Source organism: Thamnophis elegans, chromosome Z, assembly GCF_009769535.1.
Source record: "Thamnophis elegans isolate rThaEle1 chromosome Z, rThaEle1.pri, whole genome shotgun sequence".
Classification (NCBI taxonomy): domain Eukaryota; kingdom Metazoa; phylum Chordata; class Lepidosauria; order Squamata; family Colubridae; genus Thamnophis; species Thamnophis elegans.
Genome location: NC_045558.1, coordinates 97,176,680 through 97,198,886, shown reverse-complemented (window position 1 = coordinate 97,198,886; position 22,207 = coordinate 97,176,680). Strand labels below are relative to the sequence as shown.

Genomic DNA, 22,207 nt, shown 5'->3' with positions numbered 1-22,207 from the left:
TCTTACTGAGATTAGGCCGGAAGTAAGAAAAATCATGTTCTATGTTCTATCCTTTCCTTTCCTTCCTACATTACCCGAACATAGGCCACCATAGTTACCTCTTCTAAAGTAAATAAAAACAGTGCCTAGCATAGTGCTCACCCCCCATTAGGAACCTGTCATGTTTATAGTGTCAGCAAGTTTCCACCAGCGTGGCCAATTTCAGGCTATTTCCCCCTGCTACAGGAAAGCCAGATGATATACTAAGCTGGGCTGGCTAGGGAATTCTGGGAGTTGAAATCCACACATCTTCAGGTTGTCAAGTTGAGAAACATTGTTCTTGAAAGTAGAGGAATACAATCTAAAATTATTGTCATGCCTTATGTTAAGAAACAAAAGCAACATCTGCAGAAATATGTTTGAAGAGAAATACTGGTTTCTAGCTGACCTTAGCTGATCTCGTTTAAAAGCTGAAGGTTTGGGGGCCTCATTAATATTTGGATGGAGAACCACCATTAAATGTGAGGGCTGTATGCTCACCACCAATTGAGAAGTTGAAAGAACATCCCAGAAGTGTAAAGTCCGTTTTTGCTTCCTCTTCTTGTTAAGTCATTACTTTTCCTCCTCAACAACTGACTTTTGGCAGAAAAGGAAATTTATCCCAGATTTTAATGAATGCAATGCAAACTCTTCAAGCTTCTTTTGCATCATAGCAAGGCAGCATGGCTAGCTTTTCATATACTGATGAAATAGATTCCTCTTCCAGAAAGGAAAAAAAAGAATTATTGTGTACACATTGAGTACAGATTATGCAATAGCACCAAAAAAAAATCCCTCAGGAAGCAATTTAAAACCATAGCTATCGATCTGGTAGTGAAAAATATTAAATTCTCATATCACACTAATTGTTGGTTTTTAAGCTCTAAATATAGAGGTACATTTGGAAGCAGAAACTGACTCAGTGCTTTTTGCCCTGTGTGACTTAACATTCCTACTGGGTTGGAAGCAGTTGGATTCAACTTCTATTAGGACCAGTATAGGTATATAGTGGTCTTAAGGAATGTAAGGATGGCACATGACTCCTCTGTGCATGTTAAGCACTGTTGTCTCTGTGAGTGTTTCTATTGCTGGCATAATGAAGGGCTTGAAACAGAACTTTGAAACAGGAGACCTGCCCAATTGTCTTTGTCTCCATTATTTTCTTGTAAATAATGGGGAAAAATCAAATTGCTTGTTAATTTTCTCCTGGCAATTTCCCATTGTGTGAACGGAAGACTTAATGCCAGGGAAACAGCTGATTGGACTTTAAAGAACCTGCTGTCTCCCATCCATCCCATCCCATCCATCTGACCATAATAAACACTGGATGGAGAGTTGAACTTACGGTCTATCTTAGTTATGCCTTAGTGGTGGCCTTGTTCTGATCTAACCATGTGTTTTGCCCCTCAGCTCACATAAAGCCATGGTGGCACAGTAGTTAGAATGCAGCATTGCAGACTAATTCTACGCACAGTCTACAGTTTGATCCTGTAAAGCATTATGGGACAGTATATAAATTGAAGTGCTATTGCTATTCTTCAAATAATCACTAGCAGGCTATCCAGTAATGTTCTTTTTCATTGCCAAAGTCAATTTCTAGTCCTAAAGCATAAACTGGGCAGATTAAAGGATGCTCGCTATACAATGTATAGCACTTATGAACTCAATCTCTTCTTAAACAACACAAAAAGTTGGGGGAGGGATTTGTAGTAATGAGTATCAAAGTGAACAACTAGGGAGAGTCTTGGCAACCACTTTCTGGGTTAAATGTGATTCCAGTGGTGGGATTACCAGATGTTGGCAACCCAGAAGGCAAGTGTCAAGAGAGCACATCTGGTTAGTTTAACTTTAAAAAAAGAAGAAGAAGAAGAAAGAGCAAATGTAGAATACTGTGAATTCAGGGCATTTAAAGCTTAATATTTTGCTAGAGCACAACATGATTTTTCCCCAACATGTGTGCATATGTGCTCTACTTTCTTCTTGCTGAACTTCTCTGCAGCTGTAAGGTCGAGATGTCATGCCTTTAAACACATGCTCCCACGCCCGCTGTAGTCTGTATTGAATTATCGATCTCTGTGAACAAAAAAAGCTCCATGGTGCTTTTGCAGTGAAGAGGAGCAGGTCTTGTGGACAGAAACGAAACAAAGGCTCTTCCAGAATGCCAGGCCCCTTGCCAACAACTCTGAAACCAAGCAGGCTCCTTCTCTGCAGAAGCCTACATGAAACACTGCGAGAAATGTTTTAGCCCAGTCAAAGGGGGATGGGGAGTCCCATCAATGGAAAAATATTGATTTTCTGAGTTGTTAGAACAAAAACACAGCTGACAAACCTTGATTACCTAGAGCCAAAGCCACTTAAGAAGAAACAATTTAAATTGTTACGAAAATATACGAAGGTCAACAAACGGGAGGGGACGACGTATTAAGGATCAGATTGTTGATATATCCATATGTACCCAGCATGAGGACTATTGGAACATGTGTTAAATATAATCATTCAGGTTTGTTCTGGGTTGGACTCGAGCTGTGCAGATTCTGTTGGCACTGATTGAAGCATAATCTGGTATCATCATCTAGGAAGCGTTTTTGTGCCTATATGTCCCAAGTGAACAGAGTCCTTCAGGGTGTTGCACAGCCATCTGTTGGTTAGATCCGTGTGTCTCCCAGGAGGAAATATGTGATTGAGTCCAAATAGTGGTAAGTTCATCTTTGAAAAAGGTCAGTGGTTCCTCTTGATTTTAAGGAGTAGGAAATAGGTACCCTCTCCAAGAAGCCATGATTAGACCCAGTGAGGGTGGATTATTTCCTGCCCATCTGTAACTTTCCCTTCTGGTGGGCAGCAGCTTCAGGAGGTCCAGGTGAAACAGATTATCTGCATTCCTTCTAATTAGGATTCAAGGCTAGACACTGAACTGAGGTGGCACTGAGCACACTTGTGGATGACCATTTAACTGTCCCTAAACCCCAGAATGTACTCTCCTTAGCATGCTTTAATACATTCCCTACATGAGTTCTCCAAGAAAGACACCAGAAAATTCCATATAAGCTAAGGTTCTGGTCCTGTGGATAAGGATCTAAGTGAAATCATAGTCCATGTCTTGTTATATTGCACTTTTTATAAAAATGCAAGAGCTCATCTCTTCACTCCCCATTTGAAGAAAAAAAAACAGGCAACTGTGATTTATTCTACATACAGTTTTATTACAGACCTACACGCTCAAAAATTAAAATGGATTTTCAGGGTGATAACTAAGTGAGGAACTGAGGTTTTTGCCAGAAGCCAGTTTACACATTTATTTAACACTGTGGTGTTTGGCTTGTTTAAAATATGAAAAGGTGAAGTCAAATTCCCTGGAGGAGCTCTAAGTTTCACAATCTGTATTAATGGATCGAATGCAGCATTTAAACCAATTTCAATTTAACTATCAGAGTTTCCGTCAAGATATCCAGGGAATTAACATTTCCTGGAAACTAGAGAAACCTTTTAGAGCATATGTTGATATGGGAGACTAAACAGCTACTGTTGCTTCCTGTTCTTTACCCTCCACCCTCCTCCTCAACAAGTTGCTGTGAGCAGAATTCGCAATTTATTGCACAGCAAGTAAGGGAGATGGATAGATGAACAGATCAGGAAGGAAATAGAAAGGGGGGAATTCTACAGTCTTGCTTATTTATTTTATTTGCATCCTGTCTTTTTAAAGATGAATGAGGTCACAAAGCACTAAAATAAAAAAAGCATATATTTTATAGAATTAAAAATCAGGTTAAAAAAATACTAACAGTGTGGACTCTGTTGTAAGACAGAAGAGCTGTGTAACTGGAGTTCAAGTTACAACAAGGCAAGAATCCTGCTTATTATTTTGCTGGGGAAATTACTCAACAGCCCTTGGTCTGGTTTACAGATGGAACAGAAGGAGGCGGTAACAGAAAGAGGTCCAAGTTTAAGGAGGTTTTGTCAAAGCGCCCTCTGGTGGACATGTGCTACCAATCCATTTAACAAGAACAAAAACTGATATATTTACTTTTGCCACAATCCTTTTATGTAGCATTGTTCCACCATAATGCAGTATGAACAAAAAGGAGCTCTTTGCTCCTCAATGCAGGAGATTCAGGGAGTCACGCCCGTAAAGCACCTTGCTGGGCACTGAGCTTTTGTATATTTTGTATATTAAAACATGGAGTTGGCAGAAGAAGCCCTACCTTTAGACAGATATGGTTAAAGAAGCTGTGCTTAAATGTTTTCCTCAAGGAAAACGTGTAGACGTTTAAACAATAACAAATATGTTCTTGTCTAACACAGTCCATTTCTTCTGCTAGCTCTTCACAGGGAAAAGGTTAAAAGGTTCACTTGTAACTTGAAATTATACAATCCATTTTATTCTTTGAAAATAATGTCATCTTATACTTCAGCATATATACATGCAAGACCTTATAGGACTGTTCAGTAATTACTAAGATTTTGTAGAAGAAAAACTGGCAGTTGAAACAGCTTCAGGCTAATTTAATTTCATTTCTGTGCTTCAATATTTTTGTTGGCTTTTGATTTTTTGGCAAGTATGTTAGCCTTAACAGCTTTTTGCTGCCCTTCTGCACTATTAACCACATGGTAGTTAGACCAACAAAATCACAAAACTAGACATTTTTTTAAAAAAAAAGAACGCACATACTTTCTGGAATTGCAGGACTTCTACACACTCCCTTGCAACTTGATTAAACAGCATACATTTAATTTAAAATGTCTGCATTTCTGGTGCCCATTACAAAAACCTCTTGGGGCAGAGAAGTTGGCTTGGCCAGTTCTACAAAAATTTAAATCACCCTTTTAAAGTGTTGAATTCAAATGGGAGCAACTAAAAACATTTTGAATGAAGCCAGATGCAAACTTGTTTTATAAAATCATTGGAACACAGAAACAGGGCAGTGGTGAGGGAAATTTGATCACAGATGCAGATTTGGAAAGAAAAGCTGGCCCTAATTTTCTATTCTCCACCAGGACAATAGATTCATACCCAATTTGGCAGCTTTTTACTGATGCTAATGGGCAGCTATTCCACACTGTCAATTATTTAGCAGTTCATATGGATTAAAAAAATAAAATTAGATTTTTTTTTCTTATCTTGAAATCCTAATGACCATATCTTTTTAAAGAAATGAAACATTCAGAATGGTTATTGTTTTTACAAATAGTTTATGCAAAGCAACCTTCTAGCAAGTTCAATCAAATGTACACCCAATTCAGAATTGTTTACTTCATTTAGTAGCTAATTACTGTGACTGAACCTACTATAAAAAGGTAAAAGGTTTCCCTCGCACATATGTGCTAGTTGTTCCCAACTCTAGGGGGCCGAAGAGCCAGCACTGTCCGAAAACATCTCCATGATTATGTGGCCAGCATGACTAAATGCCAAAGGTACATGGAACCTTTCTATTGTATCTTAAGAATGAAGACAGAGGCTCTGGTTCGGTAACGCAGATCTGTCTTGCATCCATGGCTCCTGCGTGTCTTTCCCTCACAAACACAAGTTACAATACTTTCCACCAAAGGTGGTTCCACCAAAGGTGGTTCCTATTTTTCTACTTCATTTTAACATGCTTTCGAACTGCTAGGTTGGCAGAAGCTGGGACAAGTAATGGGAATTCACTCCATTACGTGGCAATAGGGATTCAAACCACAGAACTGCCAACCTTTCTGATCGACAAGCTCAGCATCTTAGCCACTGAGTCACCGCATCCCCCTTGAACCTACTATAATATTTTCTTATTTTGGTATCTTATCTACAAAGATTTCTCTTTTTCCCCAATACACTTTTTCACACTAACAACTGGGGAGTGGGGAGCAGAAATTTACCTGATGAAATTTCTCACATCAGGAAGTTGTTTTGAATCCGAATATTTCTGTGGTGGTGTTTTGTTTTTGTTTTTATTTGCTCTGCATTCAGTGGCAAGCAAAACATTGGTCATGTACTATATAATAAAGGTGTATTATTCATACACTTGCACATTTATTTACCAACAGAGAAAGGCCTATTTGGATATATTGTCTTAGCATAAATGGTCATGTCTGGCCCCGTTCAAAAAACACACTTTGGGTCTTCCAAGTATATATCATTTTATTTTATAGAGATGCAACAAATATGTATTTCTTACATTTTTATTTTTTACCTAATTATTGTCCCCTGTAAGGAAAGGTTGGCCATTCGCATCTACAATGTATAGCAAGTTCATTTGATCCAGATGTTTGCTTTCATTAAATTGCTGCCTGAATGTTCTAAATGGTTCACTGAAAGTCCTTCAGAAAAATCAGAAAATCTTGTTCATGCAATACTGAAAGAATCCCAAGAACCTTCTCTGTTTATATGTTCCGTATTATCTCACTGGGATACTGTTGCTTCAGTGGTTTGGGCAGAACCAGCCAACTGGAGATGCCTTTGGTAATATCTATGTTTTGATAAAAGAATGCAAGCTTGTTTTCTAACAAAGTTTAGAATAGAATAACAGAATTGGAAGGGACCTTGAAGGTCTTCTAGTCCAGCCCCCTGCTTAGGCAGGAAACCCTACACCACTTATGTTGGTTATCCAACATCTTCTTTAAAACTTCCAGTGTTGAAGCATTCACAACTTCTGGAGGCAGTTGATTAATTGTTCTAATTGTCAGGAAATTTCTCCTGAGTTCTAAGTTGCTTCTCTCCGTGATTAGTTTCCACCCATTGCTTCTTGTTCTGCCCTCAGGTACTTTGGAGAATAGTTTGACTCCCTCTTCTTTGTGGCAACCCCTGAGATATTGGAACACTGCTATCATGTCTCCCCTAGTCCTTCTTTTCATTAAACTAGACATACTCAGTTCCTGCAACCGTTCTTCATATGTTTTAGTCTCCAGTCCCTAATCATCTTTGTTGCTCTTCTCTGCACTCTTTCTAGAGTCTCAACATCTTTTTTACATCGTGGTGAACAAAACTTGTCTTATAATATTCCCAAAGTTACTTAATATGAAATCTTCTGAAGAATATTTGGGGGATAACTGCGGTCATTGACTTCATTTTTCTTTAAATTAATTTAAGATTAGATTATTTCATTTTTATATCTGAATATGGTATTTTTATTTGCTTTTTATCATTCCTATCATAATTATTAAAATGACTTGTAATTACTTTGCTAGTTTGATCTTAACTGATTGTTTCTAATTTTATTTAGATTTATCAGGGACATTTTAACTATTTATACATAACCTAATGAATAAAAGGTGTGCAAATCTGTCACAACCATTGTCTCATTATATTATACTGTCTGCAGTGCACGTACCATGTATTCCTTCTCCTAATGTTATTTATCTCCCCATGTCCTCCCTCTTCACAAGAGGAACTACATTTAACCAGCATTTTTAAATGACTGCAATTTTCTGCCACTATCCAATTCCTGTTGTATAATCTATATACGTTATTTCTCTTTGTGGGGGGAGAAGTTTAAAAACTGTTTTAACACTAGAGTTTTCAAACTGGATATCCATTTCTCTTTCTACCACTACTTTTTATGCTTCCACAATTGAACAGCTGCGAGCAATCATAGGTTAATTTAGAATTTATTTTAAATTCTGTGTAACTTTGCACAGAGAAAGGGAGGAAGGATGGAAGAAATCTTGCTTAGCAACATTAATGGAGAAGACAGCATGAAGTCATTGGACTTGACCATCTGGATTCTGCTAGAGATTTAATAATGGGAGCAAGTATGCAATTCTCTCATAGTTAAAGTTCTCGTTTAAAACCCATTTGAAAGAGTAGTACAATCTTCCACAATGAAATTTTGGAAGAAGGTGGCATTTGTTTGTCCAATAAAAGCAAGAGATAAACTTCATTGGACTTTTGTCACTCTGTGTTGTGATATGTTTCAAAACTGCAAAGGTGGGCAGTATTGTCCTGAATATTAATACAACAAGGATTGAGTTATGTGAAGAACTGCTTCTAGGAGTTTCATTTCATACTTTCAAACCAACATTTTAGAGTAGCACCTGCACCAACTTTCCATAGAATTCCACTCAGTTTTGCATCCTGTGGACAATGTACTTCCTTTTATTTGTCTTAATCAGGAAGTCTTCACTTCAGTCGTCATCATTGTCCTAAAAATGCTGAGCAACATTTTCAGCAATTCCTTTTTTCTCTGTCCCTATGTTTTGTACATGCACACACACACACACACACACACACAAAGTGGGAGGTAGAGTCACACAACATGCTACACTAAAATCTAACATCGTGGACCAGTTTCGCATCTCTTTATAACCAGGAGATGCTGGTCATCAGGCTTCTGCAGAATCATTTACTCACCTAATGTCTGACTCGGTACTTTTCAGGTCTTACACAGGCCACAGAGCCAAGGTGGCGCAGTGGTTAAATGCAGCACTGCAGGCTACTGCTAGATCAGCAGTTCAGCGGTTCAAATCTCACCGGCTCAGGGTTGACTCAGCCTTCCATCCTTCCGAGGTGGGTGAAATGAGGACCCAGACTGTGGAGGGTGATATGCTGACTCTGTAAACCGCTTAGAGAGGGCTGAAAGCCCTATGAAGCGGTATATAGGTCTAACTGCTATTACTTATATGCATGAATCTGGTGGTCTTTTGAAAGAGGGCTAGACCTGTGCTGAAAAAAACTGGAGTCCTGTGCTGCACAGAAAATTGATTCAAATGTGGACTTCTTAGGCAAATTATGTCAGCTGTGCGATTCTGTTCCCAATGGTCCCATGGTAGGTTTTTTTCCACCAACAAGAGATTTCGTGTAACTGATTTTTTCTTGTTTCTGCTTTGAGGAAGAAGCACTATTTTTTCTACTCCACAAGCTACTTCCACTTCCTGCCTGCCACAACCACTTGCTCACGTTCACTTGCAGGTTTCCCTTTCTTTAATTTAATGATCATTCCCTTTTGTTTGGTTTTTCCACTTTCTTCCACGCCTGAGGGAGACAGGCATGGGAATGGGGCTAAGGACGAAGCTGAAGAAGGACCTGGGTTCTCTTCCCAAGCTTCATTCCCCACCTTGGCCTCTCAGTTGGGTTGAGACTGGTTTAGAATAGTCTGAGAGGCTGCAGGTAGAAATACCTCCATGTCTGAAAATTGGACATCTTATCAATTAGCTATACATGCTGCTTAAAGCACCAGCCTACACTTTCCTAGGAACTCACATATGTTAAACAGAGTATGGATAGTCCTCAACCTGTAGCCATTCATTTAGCAATTATTCGGACTTACAACAGCACTGAAAAAAGTGACTCACACAATTGTCACAGCATTCCCACAGTGACATAATGAAAATTTGGACGCTTGGCAACCTGTATGTATTTATGACAGATGCCAGGATCATGTGATCTCTCTCAGCAACCTTCCCAGCTACCTCCCAAGAAGATAAGTCTATGTGGGAAGCAGAATTCACTCAAGTGTGGTCAGTGGTGGGTTTCAATTTATTTTACTACCGGTTTGCTTTTGCACATGCATGCAGGCACTGGCGCAATGCTTCTGCACATGCGCAGAAGTGTCCAGGCAGGTGGGCCACCACCACCACTACCAGTTTGCCCAATCCGGGGTGAACCAGCAGAAACCCACCTCTGAGTGTGATTCACTTAATAACTAAAAGGCAAAAAGGTCATAAAAGCAGGCACAATTCAGCAACCATCTTGCTTAGCAACAGAAGTTCTGGTCCCAGTTATGGTCATAAGTCAAGGACTACCAGTATTTGGTGTTTGCATGTTTTCCCCTCCAGCATGTGATGCTTGGTGGGAGAGGTAAGAAAGTCAAATGAATCCACAAATTCCTTTTCTTTGTTTTGCATTAAACCTTTCAAGGTAAGCACAGCTCCCTGACTTCATTCCTGAGGTGGAAAATGCTGTGCATGTAGGAAGGGAAGGGAATGTATACTATATTTGTTCTTATTCTGAGCTTTCCAATTTAAAAATAAATAATCTAATATAATTGTGTGTGCACAACCAATTAAGAAATTATTCTTTGTATCTGGACAAATATTGCTGATATTATTGTACTAATGTGCAAGTTGATATCGCTTAACATAATTTTTTTTTTTTTTTACAAAGGTAGAATGTACTATATTTGAAGTGGGAAAGTTTGGGATGAGAACCAATGGAGATTATGCTCTGCATTCCCAGGTTTACCAGCCACTTTCCTTTAGTCAGTTAGTATTATTTCATTGCAATTTTAAAAAAAATCACATTGTGGTTTGGGCAAAATGACTAATCGTCACTTGGAAATAAGAGAAAACTCTCAGACTCGTGTTATAGAAATAGAGACAAAGTAGAGGGGAAATCAATCCAGGGCAAGTCAACAGTTTTTTTTTCAGCAGAGCCAAAGGGGGAGGGGGGGCACTGTCTGGCTGAGAGGAAAAGGGCCACACTAAACGAGAAACAGATTTAAAATCGGGAGGGGAAAGAGAGAAAGCTTTGATTAAAAGCCACAAAAGTTGGCAGTGGAGGAGGAAACTAATTGGGGGGGGGGGGTGTTATGCATGGAGAGAAGTAGTAAAATAAATAAACAAACAAAGAAATTGCCTTCAGTTAAAATTATACCGTAATAGGTCTTTGTAAAGGTTATGCTGCCATTCTGCCTTTTGTTACCTAGCAACCACCAGGTGAGATGAAGGGAGCACATGGTCTCGATGTTACTTTGCAGGCCACACACAGTATGGAGAAAGAAGGGCCACGGTGTTTCTGTTATCAATTACTATTCAGAAAGTTTTCCCCTATCTCATTTTGGTTCCCTGCTGTTCCTATTACTCTCTATCAGATTTCTATTTGAGCTCCTGGAGTGGAGGGTGTGTGTGTGTGTCCCAATTGTTGATTTAAATCACAACTCTGCTCACCCCTGCCTGCTCCTCTTTCCTGTTATGACCTTTTCCCCCTCTGCCAAGGGCACTGGCTTGTCCTTCTCACTCAGTAAGTGACATCACCAAAAATAACAATCTCAGAAAACCTGTTCCTGGTATTGAGGGTGACACTAAATAAAAATGTTTACTCTCAACTACACATTAACCTGCCTGCTGAGGGAACCTGCCGTAGAGAAGAAAGTGATATGAGTCAGTCTTCTCCTCAACCATATTGAACTGTTCGTTTGAAAGTCTGAAACTTGGCATTTATTTATTTATTTTATTTATTTATTTATTAGACTTATATACCACTTCATAGGGCTTTCAGCCTTCTCTAAGCGGTTTACAAATTTTTAGCAAATTGAGTCAGCAAATTGCCCCCACAGTCTGGGTCCTCATTTCACCCACCTCGGAAGAATGGAAGGCTGAATCAACCTTGAGCCGGTGAGATTTAAATCAGGGTTTTGTCCAGGGCAGCCTGCCAGGACTGGGTTAAAGATGATGGCCACAGTCATGCAGTTGTAGAAAAAGGACAAAGGCTTTGACAGCATGGTTGTGGCCATCTCTTAACATTTTTGACCCTCTCTTGATGGATAGCTCAGGTGGAAGGTGAAAATTGATTCCATCTATGGTCACTGAAGTCTAATATTGGGTAATCTCTGAATGGTTACATGACTCTCATAAGACCTAGTAATAAACCTGACTCTCCACATATTTATCTAATCAGTCTTCAACAGCTTTTGGCCAAGTTGGCTGTTATTTTGGGAGTTGCAATCCAAACACATGTGGAAATCACCAGGTTGGGGAAGGTTGAGTCAATCTCAAAAAAAGAAAATAAAGTGATATTAGTTGCCAGTACTGCTGGAACAAATTTGCCTAGAGCAGTATTGCTAATCACAATTACCAAAATCATCAACATGGACGATGATTTTTTCATAGGTCTTTTTATTTATTTAAAACATTTGTATGCCAGCCATCTTAGAACTACTACTCACAACAGTTTTCCTAAACTTTGTAGAACAGTCCACTATAATGGTCTGCCTGCCTTGTTAATAACAGTGGCAAAAGTAATGGTTGACCCATTGTTTTTATTTTATCTTTGCTATTATCTTATGATATATTCGTCTGTTGTTTGGTTTGTTTTCTTATATAAAATATATTGCATGTTCAATTTTTCATGTTTCAAAAAATTTAACCTTATTTTAATTTAACTTTTAAAAAAGATAGCAAAATATAGGGTTTAGTTGTTGTTTTTGCAAACTATTTTGTATGATGCGTAGTTGGGATTTCAGCCTACAGACCATTCCTTCTCCAGTCCAGCAAATTAGTAACTAACAAAATGCACACAGAATAGTAAGTATTCTGTGATTATTCTTTCTTATGTTCATGCTCAGGCTACTTTATATCATTACCCCACCACACTTCCCTTGCTAATGAACATTGAAAGCCAACCTGCAAATGTGTTATATTGTGTAACATATGATGAATATGTTAGTCATCCCCCATGATTCTACTTGAAAATAGTTTGACATTAGACTGTAAGTCCCATTTTACTGTAAAGTATATCCAGCATCTTGTATGTTTGAGTTTATATAAGTGTATGCAATGGAGAAAATTCTACTTGGGTACTTTAAAATAGAATAGTTGGCCAAAAAGCAATGTACTAGGGGCATTTCTATTTTGGATTTCTCTTGGGCGCATAAAATTAAATCTTTACAGAGTGAGATAATTCTTTATCTTACCTCCAATAGCCCTTGCAGAAATGGCAAATAGTCAAGACACTCAGACTCTATAGCTGATATCCATAATCACGAAACTATTGAGAAAATATTTTTGAAATATATATTTTATTACATCTGTTAGAATCTGTGTAGATAAGGCTGGTGATTTAATGCTGGACTGGAACTGGTAACCATTATTCAAGTCCAGAGCTTACTGGGGGCTATGGGACAATAGGCAATTAATTTCATAAATTGGGCAACTAATTTCATTAAACCAAATGATTGTTTTTCGTACTTTATTATAACATAGGATCCCAGCCACATCCTTTATAAATCATGCAATGTAATTTAGCATAACAATCAAACCCACTAAATATGGCTTCAAGAAACCATCTTTACAAAATTATGGGTTAGTATAATGTGTGAATCCAGTCATTATTTCCCAAATCTTCCTATTTCTCAGGATTGTTTAGAATAAGAATAGATTCTCATGTTACTATTCTGATCTGTAGGGATAGATGTAAAGGTAGAAAAATAGAAAACATTGTGGTAGTGCTGAAAATTTTATGAAATTGGAAATAAATAAATAAATAAATAAATAAATAAATAAATAAATAACAAGGCAGTATCTTTTTGTAGTGGATCAATAAATTATATTGTAAATATTGGAATAGCATAATCTACTGCTTGAATTATCAAATGATGTTTATAAAATCATGTTCCCGAATACTCAATTATAAACCTTAATGAAAAGTCCATAGATGATGGAATAGTCTTCAGATTGTCATATTCAATACCCCCCACTGCAAAAACTGTGATGCTACAGGACAAATAAATAGAAACCTTTTTTCAAGAATGGTACCATTTCAAACTAAACAGACTATTAATAGAAGAGAGAGTTTGGTTAGATAATTTGCATTCTAGGATATTTCTCTTCTAGGAGGTCTAAACAATACCATTTTTAATATACTCCTTGCCTGTTAAAGAGCTGTAAACAATTGTATTGAATTTGGTTTATTTGTATGCCGCCCTTCTCCAGGAGGGACTCAGGGCGGCGAACAACTCAAAGGGGAAAGGGAACATAAACAATGGATAAGCCAAATAAATAGAAACATAAGCCTATAGCCTACATTTGTGACCAGCACTGAATCATCAAGCAATAGCACTTACACTTATTCACAGTACTTTACAGTTCTCTCTAAGCAGTTTACAGAGTCAGTATATTGCCCCCAACCATCTGGGTCCTCATTTTACCCACCTTGGAAGGATGGAAGGCTGAGTCAACTTTGAGCCTGGTGACATTTGATCTGCCAAACTGCTGGCAGCCAGTGATCAGCAGAAGTAGCCTGCAGTACTGCACTTTAACCACTGCGCCACCGCAACTCAAGGAAAGCAGTTGCTAAATAAAACTGCAGTTATACTTAATTTTACTTCAGATTTCCTTTGCTTTATAATTATAAATACAAGGATGGGTTCCAAACTTATATTTTCATCAGTGTCATAACTGCAAACCACCACCAGGAAGTGGTTTAACTAAGATTACTTGTAAATCTTAAATCTTTCCCCAATTAACATTCATTAATCTCTTAGGATTACTAGATCGGAGGCGGAGGACGAGGCTACTTTATTTCATGTTGTACTTAGCCTTTCAAAGGCCAGTGTTGATTTTTTATGCTCTTGATTTTTGTAGGACATAAGCTTTCTCCATATACATTTTTGTTTCTACGCTGCCCTTCTCTTAATATTACCCTGCTTCATTGCATTCTACATCTCGCCTCTAACTACCTGTATCATTACTCTTTCTACTGAGCATACCAAAGTCAGCAATTGGTGCATCCTAATTCTTTTATGAATTTCAACCATGTCCCAAAATATATGATACTATATATCTGAGCCAGTGAAGGAGGACATAAACAATAAGAAAGAAGTGTAAGTGTTTTTGAGGGAAACAGGGGGAAGGCATACAGTTTAATTTTCTTGACAGCCACAACAAAAATGAAAGTGAAAAACTGCAAAGAAAGAAAAAAGGCCTATGTATATACAAAAATACTTTTTCCAGCATCAGAAAAACTGGGGTTTTTTTTTTAGCGGCAAGAGTTTACTAAAGCTTATCAGAGAAGAAGTAAAATCTTCACTGTATTACTGATCACAGCATAAGTGGGAAGTTATTATCTTGCAATTAGCACTTACTAGCATAGCAAAAGCTGCTCATGGAAAAAAAAATACTTGCAGATACTCCAAAGAACTGACAATATTTGATTTTAAGGCTATGCCTTCTGGATGGAGGGCATCAGGTTAACAAGGAGGACATGTCCTCCTTTTGCTGGATAGCTGGTAACCTTAGTCAAATAGACTTAGCACTGTTTTTAAAAGCAAAATAAACCCCCAACTATATTCAGAAAGCAGGAAGAAATTACTCTTTTAGACCTGGCCACATATATTACATACTGTACATGCATTTTACTTTGTAATACCAAATTTCCATTATACTCTTCTAATATCTGATATGTAGAACATCCACATACCAAGCATTTGCCAGGTCCTGTACTGCATTTTTCAGAATTTAGTCACAGTTCCCGTTCTTGCCTTTTATAGACAGCTTATTTTTATGACATATATTAATTCCAGCAGCCGATTTGTAAATTTAACCTTACCTTAGTTAAATGGAATAGATGCCATTACGTTTGTTCCTTAAACAGCAGAGTATTCATGGACTTTCCAAATGATTCCAATGATCCAAATGATAGCAACAATAAAGTGCCTGCATATTGCTATTACAAGTGCAATACAATATAAATATCTTAGTCATACCTAGTGTTTGGAAAGCTTTTTCTATCGAGTTACGGAGGAAGCTTTTCCTCGGGTTTCTTTTTCAAAAAGGATATTCCTCTGATGATCCAGCTGTTTCCCAGATGTCTAATCTCTCCAACCTATTTAGGCAGGAAAGTCAGCAATTCCTGTAGCAACTTCCAGGATAGAATGCTTCAGGATGTCATGATTCAAAACAAAAAATCTCCAAAAGGAGATTATGCTCTCTTTAAAACAAATAGCTAAAGAATTGTGTGCAATTCAACAGGGGTGAGAAGAGGAGAATCTAAAAGAACTCTCTTGGGAGGATGAACATAAAGATTAATGAACATACTTAATTTTAAAAACCAAGTACTGCTATAGCTCAGGGTGCGTTGACCAGTTATTTGAACTATATGAACCCTGTGACATTTCATATATGCATTGTATGCATGCATGTATGTATGTATGTATGTATGTATATGAAGGTAAAGGTTCCCCTCACACATATGTGCTAATTGTTCCCAACTCTAGGGGGCAGTGCTCATCTCTTATTTCAAAGCCTAAGAGCCAGCACTATCCGAAGACGTCTCCATGGTCATGTGGCCAGCATGATTAAACACCAAAGGCGCACAGAACACAGTTATCTTCCCACCAAAGTAGTCCCTATTTTTCTACTTGCATTTTTACATGCTTTCGAACTGCTAGGTTGGCAGAAGCTGGGATAAGTAATGGGCGCTCACTCCGTTACACAGCACTGGGGATTCAAACCACCAAACTGCCGACCTTTCTGATCGACAAGTTCAGCATCTTAGCCAAGAACGCGGCCGCGCGAGTGATCGTGGGTGCACCTCGGTTCACCCACATAACACCTATCCTCCGCGAGCTGCGCTGGCTACCTGTCGATCTCCGGGTGCGCTTCAAGGTGCTACTAGTCACCCATAAAGCCCTTCATGGTAGTGGATCTGCGTACTTGAGAGACCGCCTTCTGCCAATTACCTCCCTGCGACCAATTAGATCTCATAGATTGGGCCTCCTCCGAATTCCATCTGCCAGCCAGTGCCGGCTGGCAACTACAAGGAGGAGGGCCTTTTCAGTAGTAGCTCCGACCCTTTGGAACGAGCTCCCCGTGGAGATTCGTACTCTCACCACCGTCCAGGCCTTCCGCATAGCCCTTAAGACCTGGCTAGCCCGTCAGGCCTGGGGACAAAGATAGCCGCCCCTCCCGAATGATGAATGAATGTTGCCCATTATTTTTACTTATGTGTGTCTACGTCATTGTTTGTATTCCCCTTTCCTGATTTTATGTGAGCCGCCCTGAGTCCCCTCAGGGAAAAGGGCGGCCTATAAATGTTAATAAACTCAAACTCAATGAGCCACCACGTTCCTCTATTTATTTATTTATTTATTCATTCATTCATTCATTCATTCATTCATTCATTCATTCATTCATTCATTCATTCATTCATTTATTCATTCATTCATATTTTAAAACTGCCCATCTTCCTCATGGATGGGACATGGACATTCTGTATTAAGTTTATCTTACCTTAGTTCGGTTTTTTTTTAATCTCAAAACACCAACAGATCTTCATGCAAAGATTGGCTTCAGATATTGTATTGGGGGACTCGTTTATTGTAGTTGTGTGCATTCTCTGAGTATCAACAAGTCTTTTCTCTAGCTTAGTGATTCCCAGATGTCCTTAGTCAGCAAACCTCTCTCCCTACATTTTCCACCATTTTGCTGATCGGAAATTTTGGGGACTGATACCGATATGCTGTATCTAGAAGATCATGAACTGGGATAATTGCCACAAAATCTTTATTAATAGCAACTCATTTTGCCCATATTTGGGGAAACTGGATTGTTTTAAATCTTAATTTAGGACCTGCACAGACATAATTTAGCTAACATCATTTAGAATCACAAATGGTGATTACATTTGGTATGTTACCAGCAGTGGTGGGTTTCAAAATTTTTTTAGAACTTCTTCTGTAGGTGAGGCCTGCTTTGTGGGGGTGGCTTACCGGCCATGTGACCGGGGGTGGGAGTGGCTTGTCAACCATGTGACTGAGTGGGAGTGGCTTGGCAGTCATGTGACTGTGTGGGCGTGCCCAACTTGTAAAATGTGGTGAAACTCACTTAACAATGCTCTCGTTTAGCAACCAAAATGTTGGCTCAGAAACTCTGGCATTTGAAGCATGCAAGTCTTAAAGCTGTCAAGTTACAAGACCCTTGCACCCCTAATCCTTTAGGAAAAAAACCCAGGGGCGTTCAAACTTGACAACTTTAAGACTTGTGGACTTCAACTCCCAGTATTCCTCCTCCAGTCATGTTGGCTCAGAAACTCTGGCATTGACGTGTGCAAGTCTTAAAGCTGCCAAGTTACAAGACCTTTGCACCCCTAACCCTTTAGAAAAAAAACCCCAGGGTTGTTCAAACTTGACAGCTTTGAGAGCTGTGGACTTCAACTCCCAGAATTCCTCCTCTCGCTCTTCATCTTGATGATGTGCAGACGGGTGGGGGGAGGGAGATGGAACCGGTTCTAAACGGCACTGTAGATTTGTGGAACCTCTTCTATAGAAGAGGTTAGAACTGGCAGGAACCCATCCCTGGTTACCAGACTGTCTTTTTCATGCTGTATTAATTTTACTGTAGACATTTTTTAAGCATGTTGCCAATTGTATGTTTCATTTTTAGTTTATAAGGAAGTAGAGATCTAGATCTACATCTATTTTCTACCTCAAAAAAATCCATGTCTTTTTCCAAGGATAAATATGGGGTTGAAGATACTTTCTATATTTTCAGAAGTAAAAGTCCCACCATTGATTGCAAGTTTCTGTAGCCCAGCAATTTTAGGGCAGTACAGAATTCAATCCTAGACCACCTCAGAAATAGAGTTTAATCTGAATTATTATACTGTCCTTTACATTACTTTACATTAAGGAGTTGCCAATGCAGATTTCAGAATTCCCAGCCTTTCTTGTTTTCTGTAATAATTTTGCTACCTGTACATTTGATAATTATTTAAAAAGGGAAGGTTTTCCAAGCCCTGTAAGCAATTTGCATCTTCTAAACCCCTTGATTACAAAAACACAATAGCCATGCCTTCCTCTGATTAATTTAGTAAATACTGGTATCTTTTATAGCAACACCAATTTTTATTGTTATTTTACCGTGTGTTTGTTGTTTGTACTAGCATGTGAATCTACTCATGACAAGATTGTCAATTGAAGGCTATTTTTTCCATATCATATACTTTCATTGTATCTTCTTCCTTGTTCATAGTAGCACACTGAAGAAATCATTCCAATCCTGATTTTAATGTTAGTTCTGTCTTCGCTTTAGAGATCTATTGCATATGCACATTTTAACCCTTCCTTATTCCAGAGTAATTCAATTGTAACAACATTCCTTAGGTTTATTCTATTTTGTAGAAACATTCATGTGACTAGGTAAGAATGATTAAATAAGGTATTATTAAATCTGAGCTGATCAGATTAACAAATGCATGAGTGAAACCTACACATTTGACCAGCTCTTTGTGATCATGGATTCTGCATTGTCCTTGTTCACAAAAAGTGGCTCCTACTACAAGCCTATAATTAATGTGAAAAAAAGCTTTATCCTTAACATGAAGATAGATGAAAAAAATACAATTTATTCTTTCAGACACCATGTCAATTTCTTCCATTGTAGCACTACATGGAGCAATTCCAGCAGATACCAAACCTCTACTAGCCAGGAAATGTAATGATGGGTGAAATATCATCACAGGAATTGATGTTCACCTATTCCACGCAGCTGATAGATACAAAAAGGAGGAGAGGAAATCCTTGACAAACTATTAACAAAGAATTAAAAGATGTGTACCTTGCTCTTTTTAATGCATGTTTGTAGCTACAGCAGAAGCAATGATATGGTTTAGTGGTTTAGGACAAGTCTAGAGAAGAAATAGTTATTATTATAGATTTATTTAATTCAAAGAGAAGTATGACTATCAATCTACTCTATATGTTTTATCATTTAATGGGTATTAATTATGCCTTTGTAAGCTTGAAAACCTCCGCTGCTTTTTACCATTAAGAACTTCAAACTGGCAATAACACTTAGCCATCCATTATATGCTTTTTAAGTGATCTGAGGATATGAATTTCCTGTAGGGCAAGAAGACCTAACGAGCAATAATTATTGCACATTACTATGGAATACAAAATCACAGTACTGATTGAGTGTGTGTGTGTGTGCGTGCGCATTGTGTGTAAAATATATTTCCACACCTGAGAATGCATTTGAAAGAAAAGAAACCCAACCAGTCTTTCGATATATCAATATATCATTCAGGATAGAGTCTTACCCCCTCTATTTTAAGATTAAGCTCATTCAATTTATTTGAATTTATTTCCCAGAGTCATATGTATTATCATATAGATAATTTATGGATTAGTGAGGTGACCATTAGGATTATAGTCCGCTTTCTTATCATTGATTCAAAAGTATCAGATTCACACAAAGAAGAAACCATTTTTAGCTCCATAGTGAAACATCTTTATAATGATGGTTTGATCAGTCATGCTCTTTTTGTTAACATTTATTTTCCAAAGGACCAAATTTTACCAAGAATGTTTTGAATATAATTTAAAAAAATCTTCATACTATCTCTCTGGGTATTTGTGCATGTGAAAAACACTTTATTATTAGACAGCCTGAGATTGATAGATGATAGATAGATAGATAGATAGATAGATAGATAGATAGATAGATAGATAGATAGATAGATAGATAGATAGATAGATAGATAGAAACCTTATATACGTGTGTGTGTGTGTGTGTGTGTGTGTGTGTGTGTGTGTGATAGATACGTGTGGCTTTCAAAAATTTCTCCAGTGCAACAAGCAGGGGACAAATTTATCTCCCTCCCTCTCTCTCTTTTTTCTCCTGCTTGTATCATTTCCCACTTCAAGACAGGTAATACAAAAACTTGAAATCACAATGTGTGCATATCCAGGAGAAACTCTCTGTAGCTTTTTTTTTAAATTCAGCATATGAACCCTATTTTCCTCAATTTCCAGTTCTCTTTTTGCTAATAGAAACCTTCTGGTGATATGAGTAAAATGTGGGGGGTGGAGTGGGGGTGGAATGTGGGGAGAGAGGGTTATTGTTGTTTTTAGATTGAAGTAATTATTTAAAAATGGGTCACCTTTTAATCCTATTCAGCAATTGAAGCCAGGCAATCAGGTAGGAAAGATATTTCTCCTTGGAGTATCACTAAGTGTTTGGCTTCCTTCCTGGCCAGGAATTGGGCAAGGTGAGATCGTATTCACACAGGGTCATTTCTCTGCAGATTTTCCTCTTGTTACAACCCTGCTGTATGTCACATCATTAACAGTAATAATAACTGCCTTGCTAGCAATGTTGCCTTCCTACTATCAGTAAATAATTACACCAAAATCCTCACTCCCTCCAGTGATGTTCTTTGCCAGCCCTTTGCTCTTTGAAACTAGTCATTTTAGGATAACCACTAAGAACATGCCATTGTACTATCAACCAAATTAACATACAGCTAGCCATAAATACAACACACAGTTCTGCTGAATTTCCCAAAGAGTTTACAGGGCATTTAATCCTGTCTGAACCAAATATAGTGAATGCAAATTTGATGCCAATTTCCTTCCAATTGGTCAGGAGATGTAGATGTGGGCAGCACCAGCAATTTAAATCCTGTGTGCTCAAATCATTGGCCCCTCATCTAAAGTACTCCAAATCAATCTTTCCTCCCACCAAGGAATAGCTCTGTAAACCATTCCAAAAAAAACAATGCATGCCACAGATGACGATGTCCTCCAGCCTTAAGGGTCCAATAACCTGATGGCACCTTACCTGTTGACTGCATGCTCTCTTGGATCGCCTCGACTTCAGACAGGTCCATGCAAACACCTTGGCCATGCATGAGTGTGTGCAAGGGTTTTTCCATTCCCCGTGGTGGGTAACACCGCAGCCCTGAACCACAGCGAGATGTGTATACCCCACAGAGCATCCCTTTTGTTAAGGCACATGTGGCACAACATCCACAGCCTGGTTCCTGCACCAGCTCCTCACATCCAGAGGGTGTCCTGCAGCGTGCCAGCTTCTCCTCAGAGCATGGAGGGCACTGAATAGCCTCAAGGCTCACAGAAAAGCCCACCTGGGCTAGAAGCAGCAGGGCAACAGACACCCCATGGGAGGGCATGATAAGCAGGCTGCGGTCCTGGAGAATGAAGGGCCAAGAAGCAAAAGGCTGCAAAGAATAGCCTTGCTGCCAGAGCAGACTGCCTGATCTCCAGCGAGGGGGACTCTGTACTGAAGGGGGGAGAAGCTCATTCTTTGGACTTTATACCACTCTCTGGCCACACCTCCCTGCTCTAGGGAGAAGCAGAGAAGGAACAGCACAGCAGCCACATAACTGAGGCAGCTTGCCCCAGAGCCGAGAAAAGACCTTATTTGCCCTGAGGAAGGAAGCACAAAAAGCCTGCCGCAGCTGCAAAGACTGAAACCTGTGCTAGGAATGGAAAACAGCAACAGGAGCAGCAGCCCTCCCACCATGCTTCCCCTGTTGCTTTAGTAAGTTATGAGTGAGGGCACTTCCCCAATAGGTTTCTCCCAAACTCTTTTGTTACATTGCAGCATGTGATATACAAAGCACAACTCATCCAGCGCTCTGCTTCTTGGCCAACCCACCAAGGTGAGGTCGTCCTCTGTTCCCTTCAGCAATAGAAAGCGGAGCTACACTGCCTTTGACTTTGGAAGTTCCAGTTTAATGAGTGCGCTGCATGTTTCCTGAATCGTC

General features: G+C 38.9%; 1 protein-coding gene across 1 annotated transcript in view; it reads right to left on the bottom strand.

Moving 5' to 3' along the window:
* The window catches only part of IGFBP4 (insulin like growth factor binding protein 4), a 30,740-nt gene extending 9,006 nt beyond the window's left edge, over positions 1-21,734 (bottom strand). The window contains exon 1 of the mRNA XM_032237890.1: positions 21,262-21,734. Coding sequence (XP_032093781.1) covers positions 21,262-21,610 — 349 coding nt within the window. The 5' untranslated portion in view covers positions 21,611-21,734. The remainder of the gene's footprint in view (positions 1-21,261) is intronic.
* Positions 21,735-22,207: the final 473 nt, after the last annotated feature.